Source organism: Diadema antillarum, unplaced genomic scaffold, assembly GCF_040938485.1.
Source record: "Diadema antillarum isolate AM-2024a unplaced genomic scaffold, OU_Dant_1.0 scf00000205, whole genome shotgun sequence".
Classification (NCBI taxonomy): Eukaryota; Metazoa; Echinodermata; class Echinoidea; order Diadematoida; family Diadematidae; genus Diadema; species Diadema antillarum.
In genome coordinates, this window is record NW_027271094.1 from 1267501 (window position 1) to 1280045 (window position 12545).

At 38.0% G+C, this 12545-nt stretch overlaps 1 protein-coding gene across 2 annotated transcripts in view; it reads left to right on the top strand.

Annotated features, from left to right (window-relative positions):
• LOC139724000 (voltage-dependent calcium channel subunit alpha-2/delta-3-like) overlaps nt 1-12545 on the top strand; it is a 70729-nt gene that overhangs the window by 46761 nt on the left and 11423 nt on the right. The window contains exons 14-25 of one of the 2 annotated variants that reach the window (XM_071635198.1): nt 1-74; nt 845-997; nt 1951-1992; nt 4849-4920; nt 5659-5720; nt 6136-6257; nt 6726-6780; nt 8143-8252; nt 8816-8912; nt 10901-11131; nt 11679-11762; nt 12270-12376. The exon at nt 1-74 is cut by the window's left edge and continues 7 nt beyond it. In XM_071635198.1, coding sequence (XP_071491299.1) covers nt 1-74; nt 845-997; nt 1951-1992; nt 4849-4920; nt 5659-5720; nt 6136-6257; nt 6726-6780; nt 8143-8252; nt 8816-8912; nt 10901-11131; nt 11679-11762; nt 12270-12376 — 1209 coding nt within the window. The remainder of the gene's footprint in view (nt 75-844; nt 998-1950; nt 1993-4848; nt 4921-5658; nt 5721-6135; nt 6258-6725; nt 6781-8142; nt 8253-8815; nt 8913-10900; nt 11132-11678; nt 11763-12269; nt 12377-12545) is intronic. The other variant, XM_071635199.1, reaches the window with a different exon arrangement.

Sequence of the window (12545 nt, forward strand, 5' to 3'; positions counted from 1 at the left end):
TGGGTGTACTGGAGGGAGTTGCGGGCACGGACGTACCCATTGTGGAAATGAAGAAATTTACACCACCTTTTCAGGTAAGATGTCCAACCCGTTTAGTCTGCTCTGTACAATCACTGTGTAAAGGTCTCCGTACACCGAGCACGGAAACGGCAATGGTCCGGGTTTTTGTTTTGTTTTGTTTTTGTTTTTGTTTTGTTTTTGTTTTGTCTTTGTTTTGTCTTTTTTTGTTTTGTTTTTTTGCTATGGCGCAAAGAAAGGAACCGTGTCCGTTTGGTTATGCTACACTCACCAATAATTTTGTTACAAAACAAATCTTCATTTGGTGATTTTGTTGCTCTTGATTTTGACATAACAGTAACATTTTGGGTGATTTTATACCAAAATCATTTATTTTTTAACAGAATAAGACATGGTTCCTTTTGGCGCGCCATAGCAAAGTAAAAAACAACCCAAAATAATAATAATAAAAAAAAAACCCGAGCCTGTTGATGATGTCAGGGCACCTGCTTCTAGTCCGTATTCTTCTCGCCTCCACGCAAAGTTATTTGTACATGTATTTGTGTGTGTGTGTGTGTGTGTGTGTGTTTTTTTTTTTTTTTATTTGTATTAAAACACAAACAGGAATTCATTCCGCATCCCTCATTTCGGATGATGTCGTACATCAAGAAAAACTTGATAACATTTGGTATATGTTAACAAAGTAGAGTTTTATCAGCTTAATACATTAAACAATTTAGATTGTAAATATCTCCAGAGACCAAGATGAGGATATTATTATAGTTAATATTATGTTTTGTGTTTTAAAATTTCTATTATGTTGAAAAAAAAAAATATATATATATAGCTCGGCGTGAACGGATACTCTTACGCGATTACAAACAACGGTTACATCCTTTTTCATCCGGATCTGCGACCGTTGCATGGAGACGGCTTGATCAAACCGAACTACAACAGTGTGGATCTATCCGAGGTAGAACTGTCGGATACCGATGATGTGGTAAGTTGAACATTATCTAGCCATCTCTCTCTCTCTTTCATCTATCTATCTATCTATCTATCTATCTATCTATCTATCTATCTATCACTATCTATCTATCTATTTATTTATCTATCTATCTATCTATCTATCTATCTATCTATCTATCTATCTATCTATCTTTTCATCTATCTATGTCCATATACCTTTCTTATTGTCTGGCGTGATGCCCCTTCTCATTATCATCTTGTAGTTGAAATCGTCGTCCCATATATCACACGGCTCTTTGCTATAGTGGGTAACTGTGGTATTGATATGCTTAACGTTCGATGGCTATGGAAAGAAAAAAAATCTTTTTGAATAAGTCAAGACCTGTTGAGTAATCAAAATATGGAAACGATTGAATTGGTGTTCTTGGTGATAACCATATTGTAATTGGCAATTATCTCATGATTGTGCGGATTGGAAGGAGGTGGGGAGAATTGACTTAGTAGGTTGCCAGCCTCGCAGTGGTAAGCTCATGGGTTCTAAACTCGGTGGGATCGTCCATAAGGCTATCATACCGTGTCCCACTCTATGCTTCGAGGCGATAGTGATGTGGGAGAGTCAGAACTCGTGCGTATCTATCACGTCACACTTCTTGCGAAGGGCGGGATGAATATAGCTGGGGAATTCGTCCGTTCACACATTTTCACTCTATTCCACCCCACTTCTCTTCTTGCTGTGGTTTGAATATACGAGTAACACAGACACTCTATTACACCCAACGAAATGATAGTATTATTGGCACTGGTATCATCGTAACTGTAAAGTATTACTGTAAATGCTTCTTTTGTTTATAACTTATATGCATTACTGAGTTTTTCTGCACCATCGTCTACCAGTTATTGTGATATCTCTATAATAATTCATTATCATATGATGATTGATTTATCTTTTGTTGGACAATCGATTCGTGTCTCTCTCTTGGTCAGGCTTCTCTGCCCCGGAATTCACTTGAACTTCCTGAAAACCAGGTGACGAATTATAGTTGTCCATGGAATTTCTCCAAAGAGAGATGGGTGTCATTCTTTGCCACTGACTGACTGCATGTTCTCACTAACATACTTCTAACACGCTCAGTGCAACACCTTAAAGTTGAATAACTCTGAGACCTTGCATAAGCTTATCTTGCCACTAACCCTTCATCGCAGCAGTTCGTAATATTTTGCATCGTTTATATACCTGTATGCGATTGTTCTTTAAAGGACGTGTAATATACATCGCAGTTGCAGATTGTTTACTTCTCATATCTCAGCTTATGTCATGCATAAGTAATGTGTTAATCAAGTGGAATAGTGTTTAATTCTTCACCAACCTTGTCAATTATATATGATAACATCGTACTTAGCATCAACGTTATGGAAGACGTATGAATTAGACATGATTAACACCTATATACTTGCCGACTTTTCTTCCTTTATGTCAAGTAGGTTTCAATAGTTGTCTCGTCCGTCTTAGACATAAAGTACTGTTGATGTGACTTTAGATAATTAGTTGTTTTCATGTTGCTGAAAGCATACGGTGCATGTTTTCTTTCTTATGAGCGCCAACGCAAACAATGCTCTGAAGTATAATAAGTTATATGCGTTGTCTTGACAGGAGCAGTATATATTGATAGCGTAATAATCGAATGAAGCTCGTAGAGAACCTACTTACCACGAGGCAAAGCTGCTTACATTAATAATATCAGTCGGTACAATGAGTTTGACAATACGCTATGCCTGACTAGACTTATTTCAACATCCGCTTGAGTGCAAATCAATATTTGCTTCAAGAAACTCCTGAAACTGATGTTTCAGCAACCACATGAAGATTTCAATTTCTCAAGGAGGAAATTTAATGATGCAAAGGCCCAGAAGCTTTCAGATAGCTAGGCGATAAAGATGATAAGAGAGTTTTTGTAACTTGCGCCAAAAAGCATACTATCAATGACAATCTGCCATTATTCTATAATAAGGGTATATTGATTCTAACTGATGTAAAAAGCCCCACTTTCATCTGGTAATATCATGTCATGGGAAATCTAAACCATTAACACAGCAACAAAATTAATCATGCCTTCAAAACATGGATGATAATCATGGTGGTGGACCTTTGTAACGGTAGAAGAGATATTGGATTCCACTCATTATTATAAGTTTACTCCATGTTAGAATCAACTTTCATAAAAACGCTGACATCGAATGAACAGTTCCATCAACTTAAGACACAAGATAAGAGGTTAAGTTAATCATGAAGCAGTGTATCGATGATATATCTCGATAATGATTTATGCAATATGTAAACTAGATGACGTAATATTGTTATGCCCTCTCAAGTTTCTTATCTACTTGCATCAGAGTCTTCGCCAAATCCTCCCTTTCTCATCCCCTTCTTTCAGAGTTATAGGTATTCAGTAATGATGATTCTTACTATGGAGTAGTTACTAGTATACGGCTGGTGATACTTACAGAGAATTGTGACGTCATTTATGCATGATTCAATTGGACAGTTGTCATTTCATCATCTAATGTTTAGTTATGTGCGTGTAACTAATGTATGAAAATATTAACAACTGTGTAGTTTTGATTTGTGATGACTGCTTTACTGTTATGTTTCGATGACTTTACTCCTGTTCTCAAAATTACTTTGAACTTGGGAGTTAAGTTTCCCAAATAGTGCGTGGATGCGCTGTAGAATATAACCACACACTATATGTGGTCATGAATACTTATCATGAACAAACGTGTATCGAATTTGGGCTTCCCCGACGCTCAAATCTAATTAACCACGTTTATGCCTTGTTACAATAATGAAGAGACCTGTTAATATTTGAATGAAGTATTATGCTCAATCACCTACTCATGCATTATGTTCTATCATGTCAGCGTAATGGCAGCATGTGTGTACATTTACCAGTGTGAAGATAATTGCTTACATTCGCATAGTGTTCTTACTGTAGACTGTCACTGCAGAGTAATACATAGTGACAACTACGTATGTATTCTCTAACAGTCTTATTCACTGCTGTGATAGCACTCAAACAGCGATTCGATCTAAGATGAAAGATATAGTACAGGCCCATTGTGTGCTCCACCTTCTTCGAGAGACCGTCCCAAGAGGAAGGATGTATGACAGTGGAGATTAATTTAAGTTTTGTGATGTCTATGTGAGTGTCATCACTAAAAAGCTTTGTGTGACGACACCAAAAACATGCATGTAAATGCTACGTATCTTCTTGATTTTTTTAAAAAATCTCATTAACTTGTCGAGAAGTCATCAAACCCCTCTCAAAGCAATCGATCCAGGCAAAGACCACAAAGTTCTTTGCTCTTTGATTCAGTGTCTGCAGACTTAATACCGCCCGTTACTCATTTAGACAACGTCTTTTGTTTGTTTGTTTTTTTGGCTTTTTTATATTTTGAAGACTAACTCCGTTTGATTTGGATTGGATAGCATTTTCTTTTATCAAACCTTTCATTTCCTCATTGACCACTTGATGTAGATTATCAGGAATCCCTTGTGTCTGATTGTCCATCATTCATTGAGTTTCATTATGCCGTGATTTCATTGTTAAAATTGATAACAGCTGTCAATACGTGCAAGTTTATATAACTATTTCATTACAAAACATTGCGAATGTCAAAAGTCTTGTTATTCTACTCCGAAGAAGAAATAATAAAATTTCCCCAAAGTAATCAATCTATTAATACTTTTTCTTAGCAATCCCAGAAATTGATGACAATCAGCAGAGTTCGTCACAGTGACATTATTTTGCTTTCTTTCTCGTCATCACGTGAAATACTGATTTTTCTGTACTTTTTTCTCATTCTTTTTTTGACTTGGAATAGCTCCGAGACTCGATGGTCCGAAGAGAGACCGGTGTCTATGAGATGGTCATTAAGCAAATGTTTGATGACTTGGTAAGCTATGTGGTTCATTCAGCCACACCAGTCGAAATGTCCGTAGAAGAATGAAGAATATCATAAAATGATAAAATGCAGAGTAGTATTCTGTTGATTACATTCGCAGGAACAATCTTGGCTTATTATCCACCTGTCTGGCAGTATACACATCATGCATGGGCAATTTCGTCATTGCTTCATTTCATTAATCTGAATAGTGATTCGTAGGCAGAATATTCGTACGGATTCGTACATAATATTATTCTGTTGATTGCATTTGCAGGAAATATCATTGCTAATGTAGAAGATAAACCTGCCCGGTAGTGTACACATGCACCGGAAATTGAATCTGAACAGTGAATTGTACGATTTTGATACTTTTCAGAAAGTATTCGTAGCTCGATTGATCTCATCGTCATATACTGCTAAGAGCTGTATTTTAAGATAACGAATCTTCAATCATATCGAGGAAACATGTCAAAAAACGACAACAAACAAACAAATAAATGGCATCTCAAAGTGTGAAAACTCATCTGCATAGATTAGTTTTCCTACGAGTTGATGTTATAGACGAGTCCATACCGCATCTTGTCTGACCCCTACCTTTGAAAGGTAGCTTATCAAGATTACGTATAGCTGTGTACCGTATACGGAAAGTTTGCACGTATAATAGTACTATGAAATATTGTGCTTGTATGACATTATTTATCTATCATTCATAACTCGTGTATAATTTTCTACCTTGCATGAACACAGAAACGGGTGAGCAGCCGAAGGAACAAATACTACTACACACTTTTGGCACACACGCCTTACAGGTAAAACTCTTTTAGAAACCATCCTAGCATTAATTTGGTATTTCATCTCAATCACATGCACTCAGTTCCCACATAAAACAGCCATATAACTACCCAAGTTTCTCTGATCTGTTTAATCTTGGAGGGCGGAACAAGAATATTGTTTTTCTATAACCTATGTACGTTAAAAATTGTGGCTTTATGACTTTATGTCTACAGTGCATGAAGATGTGATATAAATTCAAAAGAAATGTAGAAGCGTAATACATGAAAATACATTTGTCGTGGAATATGCGTCACAAAATGAAGAAATATTTGCCTTGTTTGTATATCAGTCGTTAGAAAATGATTCGCAGACTAGCATAAGTTTTCTTAATTTGTTCTTGGCTTCTGGACGTTTTCCCAATATCAATTTTTAATCATTTTTCCTCCATAGTCTTGGCATCTCCTTGCCCGAGGCCTACGACAACCAGAGGCTTCAAACACCCGAACTTTTCGTGAACTCGAGCGAGGATGGACAATTTGAATATCGGGCAGAGATATGCGATATACAGCAAGGTTAGTACGATGTGCCTCAAGTTGATGTGTCATTGCGTTCAGCCTATAGCTCGGTAAAGTTCTCGTGATTATATGCGCGATCGAAGTGTTTCTTCCCAAAGAAAAAGATAAGGGCAAAATATTTGCCGATGTATGGTAGGCTACCTTCTGAATCTTACATAGAGAAACCATACAATGCTTGCATCATTCTAAGTGTGCATTTTTATTCAACAAGCATGACAAGTGTGTATCTTGGCACATTCCTCTAACAGAAACAATAATTTGAGAAGTAATGGAAATTTCTTCATAATCAGTCTGTATAACTTGAAATCGTCATATATATAGAGATGATAGCGATATTTTTATTCAACTTTTTTTTTTGCACCCGACCCTGGCCGTTTGGCTGTTCTGTTTAGAATCAAGTACAGATACCATTGTGGATCCATGTCTTTTCCCGTCCTATTGAATCAATTTGATGTTATTTTGCAGCTGCTAAACTCTTATTCGGAGATGGGACTTTGGGACAAACCATCATCGCAAACTGGTAAGTGTAAGGAGTTCATGATAGCTAAAATAATTTTATTTCATAACTGAAGTCTTTCAGCCATCCTTTCATCCTAGATCACAAGATATCCGTTCAGCATGTTCAGTTATTGAGCTGTTTTAGGCGTCATTAACGTTCCTGTTACTTTGCCGGCATGGATTTATGTGTACATTGTAATCATTATTCTGCACACTATTCAGTTGGTCTATTGGTATGATTTTTGCTGCAAAATGATTTCCTGTGATGCCATGATGAAATAAACTGCAAATTTCGTGCGATAAGTGGCAGTTCAACTGAAAATATTTTCTTTAAGGAGGTGCGCATTACATTATCCAGAAGGATCCACCTGTTAAGGAAATGTGTGAATATATACACTCCGAAAAAAAGGTTTGGAAATCTGAGTGTGATCGATTATATCTCCTTATTTTTATTTATTTATTTATTTATTTTTTTTTGGGGGGGGGGGTTCCATAATCTTTTATTGATTCCACACTCAAAACTATATCATAACAAATCAAATCCCATAATGTATTACAAAATCCACGATTCAACAAAACACAATTATAGTGAAATCAAGCCAAGCTGTACTTTCAGCAGAAACAGTACATTCGTAAAGAATATACAATGCACCGGAAAAAAAAAATCATAGTAATAATCCATGCATTCATGGTGCTATTAGAAATGTTATTTGATTTTCTTTAAAATGACACCCTGCTAGTAAAGATTATTCCATTGGAGAAAGGACAGTATTTAAAAATACGGGATTAAGGTTTGCGTTGAAAAGTTCCAAAGTGAACGCAAGTGGTCATGAAGAGGCAATAAAGAATATGTTCTTGTGTATGGAGTTACGTCTTCAGTTCTCAGCTGGCAAGCCACGAATGCCAGAATGCGTAAAAAAGGCAAATCGAAGCTGGGATGAATCAAAAAGGTGTGGCTGGGACTCTCAGCCTAGGAGTAAGCCCTGGGACCATCACCATTTATGGTGGAAGTAAGAATTCCACGCAATGGGACACATCAAGGACCGACTCAGGAGAGGACGTCTGAAGATAAAAACTGAACCGTAAGACCGTTACCATGGTTACATCAGGGTGCTTACTCTGCATGTAAGCCATACAGAACAATTTCAGTTGGGAATTATTTTACAACAACAACAACAACAACAAATGTTATCACCTTTCTGCGGACACCAAGCATGCGTCGATTGTTACTGAGATAAGAAAGAAATAATCGATCAAACTCAGATTTCCAAACTTTTGTTTGTTTGTTTTCTTGCGGAGTTTAGTTAGTTTTCTTTTCATGCGGGACATTTTGAACACGTATGAGTGTGTTTTAATCATGAAACACTATCATGTTTCCTCACAGGCTCTACTGTAAGATCAACTACAGCTCGTCAGAACGATACGAAGGAGAGGAACACGTGGTGAGGTTCCTTCAGGACGCCGCAATGCATGACGGGAAGTTAAACGACTTCTGTAAGTTGTTATACATCATTGTACAAATGATACACAGGACAAAGTGGATCGGTGAGAATTGGACGCGCGAGTTTAACTGTGGAACTATTTAGACCCACGAGCGCAGCGAGTGTTTTTTGAGACAGTTTCCAAAGTAAAACGAGAGCATCTATAATCCTCATTGATCCACAGAACAAACCTGTTCATTATTCGTTTTACAAAATGGACCCGTAAACACATGAAATTAAACTTTTTGCCCCATCATGCGTCCGGTCCACCTACAACACTGTACAAGGTTTGAGCCATGCATTCGGATTTTACCGGACGCTTGGCTCATTGTGGATCAGTAAGAATCAAGCATGCATGATGATTGACCAATCAGATTGCGGAGATTCTAAAGTCCATCTTGTAATAGACCATTATTTATGCACAGAATTGGCATTGCATTATAGGTAGAAGAAACCGAGATTGTAACAAAAATGTAGTAGGTCCATTTTGTATCTTTGATAGGACACGAAAAGAAAAAGCTAAACTTCAAGTGAGCAGTTTGAAAATAAGTTTTTGTAACCACTATCTTGTTTCAGGTGATGCCGTCATGGTGAATCATCTGATCTTTGATGCAAACGTCACACGATTCATGCCGGAGTATTGGAAATTGGTGTTCCGGGCTCCTGATACGAGGTAAGTGGGTTTGTACGTTAGCCGCGACATGCTCGATCTCGAATTCGTTTTTGTATCTGACTCGATACATTTTCGTAGGTCTTTCGGTACCTCTTTTTTTAAATCGATAACATTTTGATTAGACATGATTTGATTTATTCATTTTTTATTTATTTATTTATTTTTTATTTTTATTTTTATTTTATTTCATTTCATTTTTTTTTTTTTTTTTGGGGGGGGGGTCATGCAGGTAGATGCATGCAGGTACCTTTATAATTGACTGTTCGGCGCTCACCTTTAATAATGTGGGTTTTTTTCACACGGTAGCATGGACGGTGATTTGGCTCAGTCCTCTCATTCGGCTCAGGGGTCTGCCTTCAGATCCAAAGGACCCGGGTTATATTCCCAAGTCTATCTGAATAGTATTGTGTGTAATCGTACCACCCCCCGCTGGTAATGCCCCAGTCACATAGACATTCCGGATCACCCCGGACCACCCCTGATCTGATCCGGGGAGAGATCCGTGTTGACGCCGGGAGGCCAACACGGCAACTTTTGGAGGTCAAAAACATCCGGCGTCATCCGGGGATTGCCGTGTTGGCAGAGCAATCCGGGGTGGTCCGTGTGGCTGCCGTGTAGCTTCCGTGTTGATCCGTGTAGATGTCGTGTTTGTCTGTGTAGACGCCGGGCTCTTCCAGCCTTATCCGTGTAGATGCCGTGTTGATACCGTATGTACAGTCATACCAAAATCCTGGATCTCCCCGGACGTCCCCGGATCTCCCCGGATCCTTGGGTCAATCCTTGAGCATCCGTGTTTATATGTGACTGGGGCATTCGAGGCAAAAACACCCTATCCCTCGGATAGGACATGAAATGAAGGTCCCGTGTATGAGAGAGTCTCAACTAATGCATGTAAAATATCCCCCTTCATTCATTCATTGATCGCAAAGAGAAGGGTGCATAACCTGGTGAAGTGGTTCTACACGATTATTCTGAGTGTCTGACATGATGATTTCACTTTCATTTGTTGAACCTGACAACACTGTAACCAATACCAGGACTTCGACGTTAATGGTGAATGGTAGACGACATACAACTAAATTGCTGTATACCAAGTGAACATTAGACAAAGTGTGCTTCGGACTAAAAGGTAATCAGGCCATGCGTGACCATTATGCCAACTTATAAGTAGACTAATGATATGTAGTCCCACTGATTATTAGACTAAATGAAACTTTGTCGGAATGGTGATTAGACTAAGTGATAAATGGCCCATGTGCAGTGACGTAGATATGAGCCAAAGTGCGGATTTCTCAGACTTGAAATGAAACAAACACCAGAATGGTAAATACGCTTTAAACCATCATAGCTCTCTTCGTCGTTTATTATTAGCACAATTAGGAGATGTTCTGTGTTATCTGTTTTTGCTTAATTTTTGTTTCTTTTTCAGCATGATGTAGTCTCGGTGATGTTTCTTGCTCATCGCCACATTATCATTCACTGTATAAAGCAACAAAACAACAAAGCAAGTAAAAACAAAACAAAACAAAACAAAACCAAAAAAGCAACTCTTCTGCTGATATTATGACTTTAACGCTACCAGGAGCTGTGGAAATTAATTACAACACTGTGAGATTTTTCTGTGCCAATTAGCACTCACAGCACACAAAGAGTTTATTCCTATCCTGTTGTCTCCATATGATAAAAAATAGTGTACCGTCAGTCCTGTAAGTAGTGTTTAATGACAGTTCGTATGTTTATCTTTTTGTATCTGGCCGTTTTCAATAAGCCCAAGAGTTTTAGATATCTCTACCATTAAATATCATACTGTTCTTTCCCCGATTGTCATTTAAGATTTAGTTGCGAAAAGAAATACGAATTACTTCAGTTGAATCAGAGAAGGAAACGACTCAGCTGTCTGGATCAATTTGATGCAGTGTCTTCATTTTAATTTGAATTGAATGACGACTTACATAGGGATGAAAATGTACTCTTTTGTTCACTTCCAGTGGTTTGGGGTTGAACAACTTGGCCCATAGCATACAAGAGATCGTGGCGGAGATCGAGGAGTACTGCTCTCCGGGGGTCACCACCGTATCCAACTTCAATACCTCGGACACCGAGGCCACCACCGCCGATACGCATTCGACGACCGAGTCCGTGACGGCACGGTACACGACCGCGACCCCCGTGACCGAGTCGATCCCATTCGTCAACTTCCCGCATCTCGATCCGTCGAGGTCAGTTAACAAAGCGAGAAAGAGGAAAAAAGAAAAAAGAAGAAGAAGAAGAAGGGGGACTGGTAGGGAAGGGGACTTTCTGTGAACCGATGAGCTATTGATGTAGTTGTGGACCTTGCTTTACCAAAGAAAAAAGAATCACGTTGAATCGTGCATATTTTTTTTTCTTGATCAAGATTCTGTTGACATTCTATGTGATGGACTCCATCAGTGCGATAGTATGTGATTAAGCTTTCAGTTCTGTCAATCAGTTATTGTAATGACTTCCTTCCATAGATTTCTATGTACCAATATTCTTACCCCAGGATTCTTACTCAGTGAAGAAACTATATGTTCAAAAGCTTTATTTGTTTTTCCAACCGACGATTTCTTTCATGGAATCAGCATTTTTGCTTTCACTTATCCGCATAGATGACTGTTATGTTGGTGCTAAAATATTGCTTACATTACTAAGTAAGATCTAGGGACTTTAAATTCGTGATGACTGAGACCGTTACTACCTTTATATAAGTCTAATTTTCTTTCTATTTTTCATGCACTTGTACAGTGATGGTGTGATACTTTCATTTCTCGGAACGTACGGTGGACTGACACGAATCTATCACAACCCACACATAAGCACTTATTTGAGGTAAGTCCCTCGTTAAACATACAAGGGCGATAGCGGGAATTGGAATTCATTGACACTTTGAACAGATAAAGGCTACGTCACCAACTCATCATTTTGTAAATACATGCCACTCTGTCGTGACACATACGAATGCGTTTTCACTGGAATGAACGAGTAAACCCTTTTATCATGAAAAAAAAAATAAGCAGTACAAAATGTAATAGAATGTGATTGACCCATTATTTTGCTATTTCTTGCTTTGACTGCAAGCTGCACAAACGAACATGCAATGTCAAACATGAAATGTGTACAATTATGGTATTTTGAATTATGTGTAAACGTGTTCAATATTATTTTGAAAGACTTTTCTTTGCATTTGCAAACGATGAATTTTTGGTTTCGATCGTGGTTGACTTGCAAACCACGCAAACTAACAAAAACTGGAATGATAAACGATTTGGTGAAAGCTATAACAACTTTAAGTTTGCGCGCTTTAATTTAGTGTTTGTTTTCTGTTTGACTTAACAGTGATTTCTCAGACCGGGAAAAACAAAACACCATTGAGGAGGGCTACTTTACAAGAGCTGTCGAAGAAATCGACGATGGGTTCGTCTTTTCCGTCCCGTTTGAATCGGGTAGGTATCGTAACGAATTTGATTTGATTTGATTTGATTTATTGTTCCACATCTCAAACACAAATACAATGATACAATCGATAAAACATAAGAAAAGACATAACTAAAAGAGACGACAATTTTACAAACATGAAATGTGACGGACCTACTAAAAAGCAAAGCTTGTATC